This window comes from Mercenaria mercenaria, chromosome 1, assembly GCF_021730395.1.
Source record: "Mercenaria mercenaria strain notata chromosome 1, MADL_Memer_1, whole genome shotgun sequence".
Classification (NCBI taxonomy): Eukaryota; Metazoa; Mollusca; class Bivalvia; order Venerida; family Veneridae; genus Mercenaria; species Mercenaria mercenaria.
In genome coordinates this window covers 13,756,778-13,774,584 of record NC_069361.1, presented here as the reverse complement: position 1 = coordinate 13,774,584, position 17,807 = coordinate 13,756,778, and the positions used below count along the sequence as shown (strand labels likewise).

The 17,807-nt window shown below is 36.4% G+C and overlaps 2 protein-coding genes across 3 annotated transcripts in view; one reads left to right on the top strand and one right to left on the bottom strand.

Moving 5' to 3' along the window:
* Positions 1–300: 300 nt before the first annotated feature.
* LOC128556411 (zinc transporter 6-like) lies at positions 301–15,097 on the bottom strand. The gene is made up of 5 exons (XM_053541690.1): positions 14,962–15,097; positions 13,361–13,401; positions 5,179–5,265; positions 1,002–1,090; positions 301–448 (listed from the first exon to the last, which is right to left on the bottom strand). The coding sequence occupies exons 1-5, from the start codon at positions 15,023–15,025 to the stop codon at positions 301–303; spliced, it is 429 nt and encodes a 142-aa protein (XP_053397665.1). The 5' UTR covers positions 15,026–15,097.
* A 128-nt stretch (positions 15,098–15,225) lies between these two features.
* LOC123544928 (xanthine dehydrogenase/oxidase-like) overlaps positions 15,226–17,807 on the top strand; it is a 102,429-nt gene continuing 99,847 nt past the window's right edge. For both annotated transcript variants that reach the window (XM_053540232.1, XM_053540225.1), the window contains exon 1: positions 15,226–15,438. In XM_053540232.1, coding sequence (XP_053396207.1) covers positions 15,388–15,438 — 51 coding nt within the window. In that variant the 5' untranslated portion in view covers positions 15,226–15,387. The remainder of the gene's footprint in view (positions 15,439–17,807) is intronic.

The window sequence follows — 17,807 nt, the reverse complement described above, 5'->3', positions numbered from 1 at the left end:
TTGAAATTTGCAGAGGTGGTCAAATGCAGACTAAGCACCGAGTTTTTTTATCATCCTACGTAAAGCTATATCAAAGTGATAGGAAGAGTCTGGTTAGTTCTGGATCACCCCTCGTATAAAAGGAACATGCTTAAAGTTACTCTCCACAGATGGAAACAATTTTCGATTCAACACGTACGGAGAAAGTAGCCCACTGTCTGGGGGGTAAACATTTGATGCTAAATTTTATGAAAAAATTTAGTTTGATTGAGTCTGTTCATGAGAGGTAATAAAATGTGTAATGCCCCTTACGCTCATTGCTCACCTTTCACTGATATCTGTGGTATGTTCCTGTAGCCAGCTAGAACTAGATGCCCTCATCACATGGTTTAATGCCTTGTTATCAACACTATACACCAGGAACATGTGCAGTAAGAAGGCAAACATCACACCTACCAGCAGTCGACCACTGAAAATCAAATGTAAATTCATAGTCACATTATTATCAATAATTTCTGTAAAAGTGTTGAATCAGGTTTTGCTACTGATATAATTTTACTATAGAATACTACTGTGTGGTGCAAAATGCACCTGAAACAATCAAAGGTCTCCCAATATATCCATGTTAATTTTGTTATTCGTTCAGTAAGTTTTAGCAATACAGTTCACAGCTTGTAGCTATTTTTAATTGGGAATGCTGAAAACAGTATTACAATAAAATAAGTGTAAATCTCTATAGAATGTGGTCATACACTGCTACAAATGTATATCAGGATTGGTAAGTGACAAAAAATCTTCTTTCAAATTGTCAATTTTTTTTATTTCTTTTTCAAATTTATTCATTCCACAAGGCAAGTTGCAGACAAAATATTATTTCACTGCATTTTTGGTGAAATTCAAACTGACTGTTATAAAATTCAAGTACTTTCTCACGTTTTTAGAGTTAAAGTCATTTTTAAATAAGTTTTCAAGGAATTTTCCAAGTCTCTATACTTTTCGTGACATTATAAATGGCAACTGACTTACCCATACTGTTAGTGTCATGACACCATACCAACAACGTTGCCGTACCAAATACATTCAATGCCAGGAACACTAAAATCTTCTTAGTCTGAAATGATCATTAAACAAGAGCTGTCACTAATGGTGACAAATGCCCCCGCAGCACCCTGACCTTTGACCTAGTGACCCCAAAGTCAGTAGGGGTGGTGTACTCAATAAGTACTATCAGCATGTGAAGTTTGAAGGTCCTGGGTGAAGTGGTTCGCATGTAAAGTGCCTTCATGCAAAAAGTTAACGTTGGCCCCTGTGACCTTGACCTTTGACCTGGTGACCCCAAAGTCAGTAGGATTGTTGTACTCATAAAGTACTATCAGCATGTAAAGTTTGAAGGTCCTGGGTGAAGTGGTTCGCGAGTAAAGTGCCTTCATGCAAAAAGTTAACGTTGGCCCCTGTGATCTTTGACCTGGTGACTCCAAAGTCAGTAGGGTTGGTGTACTCAATAAGTACTATCAGCATGTGAAGTTTGAAGGTCCTGGGTGCAGTGGTTTGCGAGTAAAGTGCCTTCATGCAAAAAGTTAACGTTGGCCCCTGTGACCTTGACCTTTGACCTGGTGACCCCAAAGTCAGTAGGGTTGTTGTACTCATAAAGTACTATCAGCATGTAAAGTTCGAAGGTCCTGGGTGAAGTGGTTCGCGAGTAAAGTGCCTTCATGCAAAAAGTTAACATTGGCCCCTGTGACCTTTGACCTGGTGACTCCAAAGTCAGTAGGGTTGGTGTACTCAATAAGTACTATCAGCATGTGAAGTTTGAAGGTCCTAGGTGCAGTGGTTCGCGAGTAAAGTGCCTCCATGCAAAAAGTTAACGTTGGCCCCTGTGACCTTGAACTTTGACCTGGTGACCCCAAAGTAAGTAGGGGTGGAGTACTCATAAGTACTATCAGCAAGTGAAGTTTGAAGGTCCTGGGTGCAGTGGTTCCCCAGTAAAGTGCCTTCATGCAAAAAGTTAATGTTGGCTCCTGTGACCTTGACCTCTGACCTGGTGACCCCAAAGTCAGTAGGGGTGGTGTACTCAATAAGTACTATCAGCATGTGAAGTTTGAAGGTCCTGGGTGCAGTGGTTCGTGTGTAAAGTGCCTTCATGCAAAAAGTTAACTTTGACCCCTGTGACCTTGACCTTTGACCTTGTGACCCCAAAGTCAGTAGGGGTGGTGTTCTCAATAAGTACTATCAGCATGTGAAGTTTGAAGGTCCTGGGTGCAGTGGTTCACGAGTAAAGTGCCTTCATGCAAAAAGTTAACGTTGGCCCCTGTGACCTTGACCTTTGACCTGGTGACCCCAAAGTCAGTAGGGGTGGTGTACTCAATAAGTACTATCAGCATGTGAAGTTTGAAGGTCCTGGGTGAAGTGGTTCACGAGTAAAGTGCCTTCATGCAAAAAGTTAACGTTGGCCCCTGTGACCTTTACCTTTGACTTGGTGACCCCAAAGTCAGTAAGGGTGGTGTACTCAATAAGTACTATCAGCATGTGAAGTTTGAAGGTCCTGGGTGCAGTGGTTCGCGAGTAAAGTGCCTTCATGCAAAAAGTTAACTTTGGCCCCTGTGACCTTGACCTTCGACCTGGTGACCCCAAAGTCAGTAGGGGTGGTGTTCTCAATAAGTACTATCAGCATGTGAAGTTTGAAGGTCCTGGGTGCAGTGGTTCACGAGTAAAGTGCCTTCGTGCAAAAAGTTAACGTTGTGACGAATGAACGAACGGACGGACAGTTGAAAACTAATATGCCTCCCTTCGGCCGCATAAAAAAATCTTTCTTGAAATGCAGTGTCTCTCATTGTTAAAATGCACATTACTTTATTCCACTTCCATTCCATAAGTTAATCAAGACAACTGAAAAATGATATTTTACAGGGAAAGAAAAACCAACCCATGTCATTCAAAACAAAGGATTCTAGATTTAGGCCTTAAATCCATACTTAATTGAAAAAGATATGGCAGACTGAAATTTAAGAAATTTAAGAAAATGGTAAAAATTTTGGTAATTTAAAACATGATTACCTGAAACTATTTTGTAATAACACTGTTTCTGTAAAAAAGGATTTTGAATCTTTCTAGATTTCAATCTGTTTCTAGATTTCAATCTGTTTTATTTCTCTCATGGCCTTTATCAAAATGATAACAAGAGGACCATGATGGTCCTGAATCGCTCACCTATTCCCACATGACCCAGTTTCGAGTATGACATTGTCTTTTCTATTATTTGACATAGCGACCTAGTTTTTGAGCTCATGTGACCCAGTTTTGAACCTGACCTAGATATCATCAAGATAAAAATTCTGACCAATTTTCATGAAGATCCATTGAAAAATATGGCCTCTAGAGAGGTCACAAGGTTTTTTTATCATTTGACCTATTGACCTATTGACCTAGTTTTCGAAGGTACATGACCCTGTTTTGAACTTGACCTAGATATCATCACAGTAAAAATTCTCACTAATTTTCATGAAGTTCAATTGAAAAATATGGCCTCTAGAGATGTCAAAAGGGTTTTCTATTTTTATACCTACTGGCCTAGTTCTTGACCGCACGTGACCACGTTTAGAAACTGACCTAGATATCATCAAGGTGAACATTCAGACCAATTTTCATGAAGATCCATTGAAAAATATGGCCTCTAGAGAGGTCAAAAGATTTTTCTAATTTTAGACCTACTAACCTAGTTTTTGACTGCAGTTGACCCAATTTCAAACTTGACCTAGATATCATCAAGATGAACATTCAGAACAACTTTCATACAGATCCCATGAAAAGTATGGCCTCTATAGAGGTCAAAAGGTTTTTTTATTATTTGACCTACTGACCTAGTTTTTTATGGCACGTGGCCCAGTTTCAAACTTGACCTAGATATCATCAAGGTGAATATTCTGACCAATTTTCATGAAGATCCATTCAAGGGTATGGCCTCTAGAGAGGTCACAAGGTTTTTCTATTTTAAGACCTACTGACCTAGTTTTTGATTGCAGTTGACCCAGTTTCAAACTTGACCTATATATCATCAAGATAAACATTCAGACCAACTTTCATACAGATCCCATGAAAAATATGGCCTCTAGGGACGTCTCAAGGTGTTTTCATTATTTGACCTACTGACCTACTTTTTGAAAGCACGTGACCCACTTTCTAACTTGACCTAGATATCATCAAGATGAACATTCTGACAAATTTTTATGAAGATCCATTCACAAGTATGGCCTCTAGAGAGGTCACAAGGTTTTTCTATTTTTAGACCTACTGACCTAGTTTTTGATCGCACATGACCCAGTTTCGAACTTGGCCTAGATATCATCAAGATGAACATTCAGACCAATTTTCATACAGATCCCATGAAAAATATGGCCTTTAGAGAGGTCACAAGGTTTTTCTATTATTTGACCTACTGACCTAGTTTTTGATGGCATGTGACCCAGTTTCGAACTTGACCTAGATATCATCAAGGTGAACACTCTGACCAATTTTCATGAAGATCTTGTGAAATATATGGCCTCTAGAGAGGTCACAAGGTTTTTCTATTTTATGACCTACTGACCTAGTTTTTGACCGCACGTGACCCAGTTTCGAACTTGACCTAGATATCATCAAGGCGAACATTCTAACCAATTTTCATGAAGATCTTGCGGAAAATATGGCTTCTAGAGAGGTCACAATATTTTTCTATTTTTAGACCTACTGACCTAGTTTTTGACGGCACATGACCCAGTTTCGAACTTGACCTAGATATCATCAAGATGAACATTCTGACAAACTTTCATAAAGATCCCATGAAAAATGTGACCTCTAGAGTGGTCACAAGCAAAAGTTTACGCACGGACGGACGCACGCACAGACGATGGATGCTGCGCGATCACAAAAGCTCACCTTGTCACTTTGTGACAGGTGAGCTAAAAATTCCAGGTATCATTCTTACATCTTAGCATTCTCTGAATACAACAACAAACTAAAATCATTGATAAAGGACCTAAGACCAAAATAATAATGAGATGAAACAGTAAAATCTAGAGTCTTTATAATAAGACATTATTTTTTTTTGATGAACTAACAATCAAATAGTTATTTGCATATTATTATTTGTCTCTAATCAATATGTTCAACATGTAAAAAGATGGAATTAACTTCACTAAAGGAAGAAAATAAGATGTTGTTTACCTCTTTCAGGCGTAGTATAGAATGAAATGCAGCTGTGACTGTACGGATGAAAGATTTCTGTGGACTGACAAATGGGTATATGGTTTCCTGCAAAACAAAGTAAGACTACATGAAGCTTGCTGGTTGAGCCATTCATCATTCTGTACTTAAAATGAGAAGTGGTAAACTTGTAGAACTTAGTCTATAACAAAACAAGAGGGCCATGATGGCTCTACATCTCTCAACCAAGTTTCAGAGCTTAAACAGTCTAGAGAGTGTGCAATTTTGGTTTCAGAGGCAGTATTAGTTGATTATATGTGACAATTAACAAACATTTCAAACACTATACATGTATATGTCTTAGGTCTTTTAAATCAGCTGAAAAAATACAGACAACTGAAACAAGCTGAGGGTGTTTTGGAAATTAGGTGGAAAAAAACACACAAACGAGCAAGATGAGATGTTTTGGAAGGTTTCTTTATAATGGTTATCTGCATCCAGCTGTTATATGAGAAATTGTTTAAAGTTTCTATACTAACTAGTTAGCTCTAGTGGTCCTTAAAAGGGGGCCAAGTGCCAACCTTACTATGATACTACAGACCAAGTTTGGTGAAGATCAATCAAGTGGTTCATGAAGCTGAAACATTTGAACAAACTTTATAGAGGACCATGCCTGGATGCTACTAGTAGTTTCATAGGAGATGTCATCTGAACAAAAGTGTGGATGGATGGATGGACGAGTAACTACAATAGCTAACCCAAGCACTTGGGAGCTCTGGTGAGCTAAAATACTTACCACTTAAAAACCATTATTTTTATGGGGGATTAACTTTTGTGAATTTTGTGATTAAGTCCATCCACAAAACTAAATTCAAATGAACAAGCAAAATTACCATTAATTTTATCTTCACACTTTCAAATCTACAAAGTCATATATCTGCTATAAATAGCCATTTTTACCAAAAACCAAGAAATTTTAACAAAAACAAAATTAAACTAGAAAATGCTTTTGTAAAAAAGCGCATGTCTCCCCCAATGCAAAGTGCTATAGGCAAGAAGTCAATAGGGGTCAGGAGCGAAAGTCAAAGAGACACTGATGGTTGGCTGCAATAGGGATCATCTACTTGGCATGTCCAGTCATCCCGCTAAATTTCAACACTCGTGGCCTAGTGGTTCTCAAGTCACTGTTCAGGCTCCTGTGACCTTGACCTTTGATCAAGTGACCTCAAAATAAATAGGGGTCATCTACTCTGCATGTCCAATCATCCTATTAAGTTTCAACATTGTAGGTCAAGTGGTTCTCAAGTTATTTCCAAAAAATGATTTTACATGAACATGCCACTGTGACCTTGACCTTTAATAGACTGTCCCCATAATCAATAGGGGTCATCTACTCTGCATGTTCAATCATCCTATCAAGTTTCAACATTCTGGGTCAAGTGGTTCTCAAGTTATTGATCGGAACTAGTTATCAATGTTCAGGCCCCTGTGACCTTGACCTTAAACGGAGTGATCCCAAAAACAATAAGGGTCATTTATTTTGCATGAACAATCATCCTATGAAGTTTCATCATTCTGGGTCAAGTGGTTCTCAAGTTACTGACCGGAAATGGTTTTCAATGTCCGGGCCCCTGTGACCTTGACCTTTCACAGAGTGACCCCAAAATCGTTAGGGGTCATCTACTCTTTATGACCAATCATCCTATTAAGTTTCAACATTCTGGGTCAAGTGGTTCTCAAGCTACTGACCGGAAATGGTTTTCAATGTTCAGGCCCCTGTGACCTTGACCTTTAATGGAGTGACCCCAAAATCGATAGGGGTCATCTACTTTGCATGCACAATCATCCTATGAAGTTTCAACATTCTAGGTCAAGTGGTTCTCTAGTTATTGATCAGAAATGGTTTTCAATGTTCAGGCCCCTGTGACCTTGACCTTTGACGGAGTGATCCCATAATCAATAGGGGTCATCTACTCTTTATGACCAATCATCCTATCAAGTTTCAACATTCTGGGTCAGGTGGTTCTCTAGTTATTGATTGGAAATGGTTTTCAATGTTCAGGCCCCTGTGACCTTGACCTTTGACGGAGTGACCCCATAATCAATAGGGGTCATCTACTCTTCATGACCAATCATCCTATGAAGTTTCAACATTCTGGGTCAAGTGGTTCTCTAGTTATTGATCGGAAATGGTTTTCAATGTTCAGGCCCCTGTAACCTTGACCTTTGACGGAGTGACCCCAAAATCAATAGGGGTCATCTACTCTTCATGACCAATCATCCTATGAAGTTTCAACATTCTGGGTCAAGTGGTTCTCTAGTTATTGATCGGAAATGGTTTTCAATGTTCAGGCCCCTGTGACCTTGACCTTTGACGGAGTGACCCCAGAAACAATAGGGGTCATCTACTCCAGCAGCTCTACAACCCTATGAAGTTTGAAGGTTCTAGGTCAAATGGTTCTCCAGTTATTGCTCGGAAATGAAGTGTGACATATGGACGGACGGAAGGACGGACAGGGCAAAAACAATATGTCTCCTGGGGGAGACATAACTAGAGATGCTTTTGAGAAAAGCGCATGTCTCCCATAATTGCCTAATCATCTAAACAGTAACTCAGTCTTTATATATTGTTTACTTAAGGAGGTAGGTTACCTTGTTACAAGGGTAAATTCAAATTAGCTGAACCGCAGCATCTTTTTGTATTTCGTGTAATATGAAGTTTTAACTGCTAAAATCTCAGTTTCGTTTGTCTCTGTCCCTTCAAGTTCAATTTTTATCCAGGTTTGAAGAACATGACCCTCCAAAGGTATTTTATATTGAAAGAAGAAAGAAAATACGGATATTTAACATTTTTCAGTGTATTTTAGTTTCACTGATATCCGTAGAAGTCAGCATAATCTATAATTTTACTAGTATGCACGTTAGCTTTCTAATATAAGCTTAAAATGTATATGTCGCGGGGCTCGTGTTTCCATGGTAACACATTTTCTCTCATTTTTAAACAACTATGTATAAAAATAGGGGTTTTCGACAGCTTCAGTGCCATTCTGCTAATGACCAACATGGAATATTTGGGTAATATTATTAGCAACATACCAAGCACTATACATGGTACCCTATTTTTCTTAAAGTTTAAAGTAACCATGGCAACAGAGATGTTTAAAATGGCTTATATCTTGCTTTTTGTCGTAATTTCTTATAAAATAATATTGATATGATTATCTTTCTAGTTGATGTAGCTTTAACACATATTATTTCTAACGTAAGTTATATTTTCGTGTTATCTGCATTTATTCAAACAAATTTCTAAGCTTAGAATACTTACAGCAGTACCCCTCGTCTGGCATTTTTCATGGAAAAATCGTTCAGCATGCTACTATTATTCTCATGGATGTTGTTGAAATGAAAATAACAAGAGGGCCATGATGGCCCTATATCGCTCACCTGTTATCATTGAACTTAAGGACAAGTCTTCAAGGTCAAAAGATCATAACAGAAATCAATCAAAAGAATTATGAGAAAATATAGTTGAAATTTTCTTTAAGTAACTTTAAAAACAAGATTTGAAAACTTTTGTAGAGGTCCACTAGGCAATCCTACATGTCAAATATCTAAGCTCTTCTGGTTTATTTTTAGAAAATTTTGAAGATTTTTCTATGTACAATCAAGTAACCCCATGGGGCAGGGTCAATTTGACCCCAGGGGTCATGATTTGAATAAACTTTGTAAAAGTCTAATAGGCAATGCTACATGTCAAATATCTAAGATCTAGGCCTTCTGGTTTATTTTTAGAAGTTTTTTTAAGATTTTCCTATGTAAAATCAAGTGACCCCTAGGGCGGAATCAATTTTGACCCCGGGGGACAAGGTTTGAACAAATTTTGTAGAGGTCCACTAGGCAATGCAACATGTCAAACATCTAGTCTCTAGGCCTTCTAGTTTATTTTTAGAAAATTTTTGAAGATTTTCCTATATAAAATCAAGTGACCCCTGGGGCCGGGTCAATTTTGACCCAGGGGGTCATGATATGAAAATTTTGTAGAGGTCCACTAGGTAATGCTACATGTGAAATATCTAAGCTCTAGGCCTTCTGGGTTTTTTTTAGAAAACTTTTGAAGATTTTCCTATGTAAAGTCAAGTGACCCCTAGGGCGGGGTCAATTTTGACCCCCGGGTCATAATTTGAACAACTTTAGTAGAGGTCCACTAGGCAATGCTACAGGTCAAACATCTAAGCTCTAGGGCTTCTAGTTTTTGAGAAGAAGATTTTTTAAATATTTTCCTATGTAAAATCAAGTGACCCCTGGGGCGGGGTCAATTTTGATCCCGGGGGCCATGATTTGAACAAATTTAGTATAGGTCCACTAGGCAATGCTACATGTGAAATATCTAAGCTCTAGGCCTTCTGGTTTATTTTTAGAAATTTTTTTAAGATTTTCCTATGTAAAATCAGGTGACCCCTGGGGCGGGGTCAATTTTGACCCCGGGGTCATGATTTGAACAATTTTAGTAGAGGTCCACTAGGCAATGCTACAGTTCAAATATCTAAGCTCTAAGGCTTCTGGTTTTTGAGAAGAAGATTTTTTTAAGATTTTCTTATGTAAAATCAAGTGACCCCTGGGGCGGGGTCAATTTTGACCCCGGGGTCATGATTTGAACAAACTTGGTAGAGGTCTACTAGGCAATGCTTCACACCATATATCTAAGCTCTAGGGCTTCTGGTTTTTGAGAAGAAGATTTTTAAAGTTTTTCCTTTCGGTTGCCATGGCAACCAGTGTTCTGCAAGGAATTCAATTCTTTGAACAATTTTGAAAGGGGGCCATCCAAGGAACATCCCTATGAAGTTTCATCAAAATTGGCCTGTTTGTTTAGGAGGAGATGTTGTTTAAAGGAAAGTGTGGACGGACGTCGGACGGTGAGCGATCACAATACCTCACCCTGAGCACTTTGTGCTCAGGTGAGCTAAAAAGCCGAAGCTGTGTTTCTTAAATAGACTAGTGTCAACGCTTTTGAATTTTACATTTAGATACATAGGTCACGGGCTTCGTTTCCATGGTAACATCAATTCAATTCAAGAAACCACAATTTTCTACTGAAATTTGAACAATTTTAGATCTTAGTTTTAGTATATAAGTAACAAATTTTCAACAGAACCTGAAAAATAGGTATTACAAATCAAACTGCTAGATATCTTATTTGAAAATGGCCGTAACAAGTAACCTCTCACCCAACTATATTCCAAATAACATTGGTTACCATCATCCATTTTCTTACATTCCGCATAACATTTCAATATAACTACATAAAAGAAGCAAAATATTGATTATTATTCAGAGCAAAAGACTCATAAAAAATATTTCAGCAAATAATGGTTATTTGAAAATAGTTTGAATAAAGAAAATGCACAGAATTACGTACTTTCAAGATAAAAGCTATTTATTTTGCGCGGTAACTGACACGTAACGTCATGACGTCAACGACGTCATTTTAAGGCAACATTGTTTTGAAGCGTTTCTTTGGCAATTTATTCATTATTTCTGCATTATTAAACCATAAAGCGTCAGATCGAAGACAGGTCTATGATTTGTTTTCAGAAGAATGAATATACAAACACATTTAGTTTGTCGTAAACGTCGTCGTAAATTGTCACGTTAGCTTCAGGTTGGACATGCGCACATACAAATATAAAGGTAACCTACCTCCTTAATCCACATGTGCATGCGCTTTCTTGACACCAAAAGGACGCCTTTACTACTAGTAGTATAGGCGCCGGTTTAGGGGTAAAACTGCGCAAGAAATCTGAGTGATTTTGGTAAATCAAGGGCCATAATTCCGAAGTGCCTAGGCCGATTTGGCTAGTTATCGAACTTGGCCGAGCACTTATTGGCAGACACATTTTGTTGAAGTTTGGTGAAGATCGGATGAGAAATGTTCGATTTAGAGTGCGGACAAGCCTTGTGACACACAGACAGACACACAGACTGGAGTAAATCAATATGTCTCCCACACCACTGTGTGGTGGGAGACATAATGATGTTACAAAAACTTTGTAATAATGCATTTTAGAATATCTAAAAGAGAAAATTATTCTAAGTAAAACCTCAAAACCTTCAAGAATGTAAACAGCTTCCTGCAAAAAACTTTTCCCATCAGACTGCACCAGTAACAGTATAACAATAATTATAATAATAGTCTAAATAACTAAAAGTTCTGTACTCTGGTTGACAGACATGCTCAGTACTGTATGGCAGTGTACTCTGGTTGACAGACAATATGTCACATGTTCAGTACTGTGTGGCAGTGTACTCTGGTTGACACCCATGCTCAGTAGTTGTGTGGCAGTGTATTCTGGTTGACACACATGCTCAGTACTGTGTGGCAGTGTACTCTGTTTGACACACATGCTCAGTACTGTGTGGCAGAGTACTCTGTTTGACACACATGCTCAGTACTGTGTGGCAGTGTACTCTGGTTGACACACATGCTCAGTACTGTGTGACAGTCAGCTCTGGTTGTGCTCAGTACTGTGTGGCAGTGTACTGTGGTTGACATACATGCTCTGTACTGTGTGACAGTCAGCTCTGGTTGTGCTCTGTACTGTGTGGCAGTGTACTCTGTTTGACACACATGCTCAGTACTGTGTGGCAGTGTACTCTGGTTGACACACATGCTCAGTACTGTGTGGCAGTGTACTCTGTTTGACACACATGCTCAGTACTGTGTGGCAGTGTACTCTGGTTGACATACATGCTCAGTACTGTGTAACAGTCAGCTCTGGTTGTGCTCTGTACTGTGTGGCACTGTACTCTGTTTGACACACATGCTCAGTACTGTGTGGCAGTCAGCTCTGGTTGACAGACACTGTACTGTGTGACAGGTAGCTCTGGTTTTCAGACATGCTCTGTTCTGTGTGGCCTTACACAAACTAGTATGACCTCTGGCTTACAGACATGCTCTGTACTGCATAGTGTAATACACAAACTTATGTGTAGCTCTGGTTAACAGACACCCTCTGTAACTGCTTCATCTTACACATACTAATTTGTAACTCTGGTTGACAAATATGTTGCAAACATCAAACATGATAACATTCTCATATACTTCTTTAACTCACCTGACCTAGTTTTTACCCTTGATAGTATCTAATTTGGCCTAGATTTCACAGAGACAAACACTCTGACTAAGTTTTATGTAAATCAGGTAGATCATTATCCAAGTTTTTCAATGATTTGACCTAGTGACACGGTTTTTGACTTCAGGTACTCGGTCTCCAACTTTGAACCTGACCTAGATTTCATAAGGACAAACGTTCTGACAAAGATCAAATTTTTTGATCATCTCGTTCAAAAGGTGACCAGGTTACAAAAATTTATCTTACATTTTAAACAAACAAAAATTGCAACAAAGATTAGGTAGAAAATTTTACCTTTTGAGTGTCTTTCTATGATTTGACCTTGTGATTTAGTTTTTGACCTAGATAATTAAGTTTCTAACTTGACATAGATTTCATTGTGTCAAACATTCTAAGAAATTTTTTATAAAGATCAAGCCAACAATTTGTCTCTAGAGAGTTACCAGCTTTTACAAAAGTTTTATGAAGATCAAACGGAAAATGTGGCTTTCACAGTGTTAACAAAGTATTTCTTTGACTTGACCTAGTGACCTAGTTTTTGATCTTGGGTAATCCAGTATTCAAATTATCCTATATGTTATGGAGACAAACATTCTGATAAAGATTTATGATAATCAAGCAGAAAATGTGGCCTTTCAAAGTGTAAACAAGGGTTTTCTATGATTTTACCAAATGACCTAGTTTGGGTAGTTTAAGACCTCAGGTAATCCAGTTTCAAACCTGACCTAGCTTTCATAGGAACAAACATTCTGACAAAGTTTTATGAAGAGGCGGTAGAAAATGTGATATCTAGTGTTAACAAGGTTTTTCAATCAATTGACATATTGATCTAGTTTTTTTTATCCTAGATGACCTAGTAACAAACTTGTCCAAGGTTACACTTAGGGTAACATTTTGACTAAGTTTCATCGATATTTGGCCAAAATTGTGACTTCAAGAATATTAACAGTCAAATTGTTGATGATGATGGACACCAGAAGACACAGGGTGATCACAATAGCTCATCTTGAGTACTTTCTATTCAGGTGAGCTTTAAATAGACGGAAACTTTCACAAATAAAGAAAATTCTTACAGTGGTAGAAGTCTGTTTCATGCCATCATCAGAGACATAGCCTGAAATAAGAGACTGCACGTGTTAGAGGAAATAAAGAAATTTAATCTAATTTTATCAGCTTCATCACTTAAATTCCAATCACATTTCCATTAAAAGAGTATTTTTGGTTTCATACAATTCATAACTGCTCAAGCAATGGGAGAGATCGCTGTGACATCACGCATAAACATCTGTTTATCTGGTGGTGGGCAAAACAAATGTTTTTAGTATTTTACATCGTTTGTGTATGGGATCGTAAATTTTAATTTTTAATAACTTTTTCGCTCATTTATGGATTTTAAAAATTCAAAATGTTTTGAAATATTTATATTCATATTTTTGTATTCAAATATCTTTTTTAAATGAATAACTGTTTCAAATGACTCATAATTTTAATAGCGTCGTAGTGATGTTCAAAACTTCTAGAAAAACACTGTAAGTTAAGCGTTCATAATTAATCAATTTTATTTCGAAATAACAATTAGAAGTACAGTGCTTTAGGGTATAGCGGATAGCTAACTAATTTTTCCTGCATTCCAATTCAAAGAAATGACAATAATTTTTTTTTTCAGTATATCAGACAAAAAACATCTATTCTTCTTAAAACAGTCAGCTTTTCATAGAAATTCATGTGTTTTTTCTCTCCACGTCATTGTTTACATATGAGCTGATTTAGGGTGTACAGGATAGCTTTGGTCATTTTTTACATTATTAGTTTAAAATCCACATCTTAACAAACTTTCCAAGACTTCTTTACTATAAATCAGAATAATAATGTATTCTCTTTTCAAAAACATTCAGCTTTTTAAATTTCTATCAAATACTTTTCATTCACTGATGTTTTTTACATATGCACTGATTTAGTCTATAGGGGATAGCTTTATTTTACATTTGATGACATATGAAAAATAACACAAGGAGCTAATATTTAAAATGTATGTCAGAATGTCTGTTTGCATGCCAGTAAAAGAATGATATGAAAATTTATACAATAATTCAAGTCTAAATATAAAATTTATCAACCTATCCTCTATACCCTAAAATCCGCTATTCCCTAAAGCACTGTAATTAATAAATTGCTTGTTTTAAATCCTTTCCATTGATCAAAAAATTGTTGATATAATTTGTCTTTTAAGAAAGTTTTGGCCGTTAGAAAAACATCACTGTTTACAAAAAAAACATGGACGTTCGTCTTCTGCCCACCCGATCACTGCCTTATCAGTTCTAAAAATAGAAAATACAACAGATTTGTATACAAACACGATCTCTCCTATATAGAGCTTTGACCGTTAAGGAGAAAAATAAACCATGAAATCTGATATTTTCTATAGAGTCAGAAGTGACCTACCGAATACAAAAGAGTAATAGTGATTTCCATTGGTCAGTTATTTAGTCAATCAGTAAAACGAATTTAACGATTTATGACCTCAAATAAATTATCCCCTACGGGTGATGAGGGATGGGGATGGGTGGGGAATCTGACTTTTATTTATCCGAAAAGGAGTATCCGAAAGGTATCATAAAGACAATAAAAACCGACTAAAACTGGTAAACATTTATGTAAATATGTACACAGTCACCTTTTCCAATATCTACCGTTACGCTACTACTAATTAGATCTGGAACTGAGCCATATGATGCCATTTAAAGTTGTTTTTACGATAAGAAAAAAATATCTGTCGTGTTGTACAACTGTAATTGTATTTTGTCACAAAATATTTGATTGGTTGACCGAATTTATTCAACCAATAGAAAAGTCTTTTGGAGAAAATTATGAAAACTCTTCAAACGGAGGTAGGAAAAGATTTTCAGATAACCAGTAGAATTTCTGTTTATTTTTAGAATCTGGAAAATCTTTCACCAGCATTGACCTACTTTAATAATGTACACTCTGATTTGTAAACAGGTGTAGAGGAAGACTACACTGAAGGGGATAATTTATTTGAGGTCATTGCTCAATGAAACTTAATCACCAGTTATAGTGTTATGTTATCTTTTTGCCAGAAATGACAGGTGATATGTCGAGTGAACTAGTGTTTTATGTGAATGGAATAAAGGTATGTAGTTCTTGCAAGGTTCAATGATTTGAATTTTTGTCAGTCTAAAGGCATGACAATAATTATTGGTTATGTAATCCTGCTATTTAATTATATTTTTTGCAGTGTAATAATTGAACATAAATTGAACTTATACTGAAACCTGCCATATATCACATGATGCCAAAAAGTTAAAAACATGTGTAGAGTTTGTAAATATTGGTCAGTTATTTTCTGAAAAAGAGGCAAACGGAGTCTGCAATTTTCACTGTTTGCCTTGTTCTCTGTGCTTCCGAGGGATCTTCTTTCCAGATTTAATTTTAATTAGTGTCATGCTAAACTTTCATAAATTTCTAGGTTAAAAGGGGTCATGATTTTTATAAAATAAAAGCTGTTTTATGAGATCATATGATGCCAACTTAAGGCTTGTGAGGAGTCTGAAAGCATTCAGTCATGTCATTTCTGTGAGAAACTATCATTTTATAAATGCCATACTTCCACAAATTTTAGAAAACTGCTATCCTGCAAATTAAAAAGTTAACATGGGTGTTGTTTTGACAAAATTAAAGCTAGATTTATGTAATTCATCCTGTGAGATTGTCTTAGATGTTGTCAAAGACGAGTGTGAACTTTGAAGTTAAAGCATAAATTTGGCCTAGTCAGGGCTCGACACAAACAGTGTCCCGAGATCCCGAGAATCCCAAATTCTAGCAAGGGACACCCATTATTCAAAGCTAGGTGTTCCTCCAGGATACCTATTTTCAACATTGACAGTGTAACAGCCACATTAAATACCAAGTTACATTCAAAGATTTCTTAATTCTAACAGCATATTCAACCAAAAAAAATATGAAACCAATGTTGTTTTCATCTCACAATGAACTGCTAAATCTTAAATTGTAGTAATTTCTTTTCCTGCTTCAATTAAAGTACGGCAACAACCTATATCAGTTGATAGAAAATAAAGCTTATAGACTAATAGTAGCTGTTGCAGAACTTAATTCAAAACAAGAAAAGAAATGAATATGATTTAAGATTAAGTAGTTTTGGTATATTTTCATCCTTTCAAACTGGAGGGATCCCTTGTATTGGTGAGGGACACCAAATTCTACAGGTATGGGGGCCCTCTGGGACACCACTGAAAAAAGTTATTGTCAAGGCCTGCTAGTACATGTAGTTTAGATCCATTTAAAAGGGATACAATCTCAGTTATACGTATTGCTTCACTTTTGATGATCATGAAGTTTAGAGATATACCCTGACCAAGATCCAACAAGCTGAAAATCATTAGCAAAATTTAGTTTAAATATCACAGGTGGTCATCTCCAAATAAGCAGTATTTTATGGCACTGTACATCTTTTATATGTGATTTGCTAGAGATTTATATATGGAACAAAAAGATCAATTTACGTAGTACTAGATCCATGTTACAAATAAGATTATGTAAATTATGTCCTCCTTTGATACAAATTATTTTAAAACTGAGAATTTCTGTTCATTTCTTCATTTCAGTATAATTTCTAGTTTCATATTAATTTTGCATTTGATGGATATTAGGATGTGTCAGCAATTTGAACTGAAAGGCAAGTTTTAAAACTATGTCTGTATAGCTCATGAATTTATTTATATTTGTGCAAGCAGGATAGAGGCAAAGGCAGGTTAAATACATACCTACATGTGATAATTTTCAACTTGCATTTGTAATGAATTTCAGCCAAATATATAGTTGTTAATGCAAATCTTTAAATAATATTATACAGTAGTAATACAATATCGCTTATATTTTAATCATTCATTAAGGTCGAGTATATTTATCAAATTCATTGTTATAAATGTCAAAATAACTTTATCTTGGTCGGGCAACCAGGATATTTAGGAAAATCAAATTTTGAAAACACCTCCAGTGAAAAAGCACTAATTGAACACAAAAAAAATGGAAATGATAAAACAAAATTTAATCTGTTAAATAACTTGACCAAAATCTGATTAACCAAAGTGCTAAGGTATAGTTTGTAAATCGCTATCTTTACCTATCTTTAAACCAGGTCAGTTGTAATCTGCACCTGTTATGGTCAGGGACCTTTCAGGATCAAGATGGCTATTCTGTGTGACTTTATCTGGGTCAGTAGACTTAAGCTACTAGACTGGTAGTAAAGAATTTGTCACAAATTTTTTTTTTTTTGTAATTTTTCTCTTACTTTATGTAATAGTAATGAATGGCAGTCTTTTTTAGCCATTTTCTCAGAGAACTGATTACAATATTGGTCTTCAGTATTTTTAAAAATGTATATATATCATAGTCTAGGAGCTAGTCTACTAGGTCCGGATCATGTCTTTTACTGTTACTACTTTATGATTCAGGTATTAGATAGGTATTTTAAAGGCACTT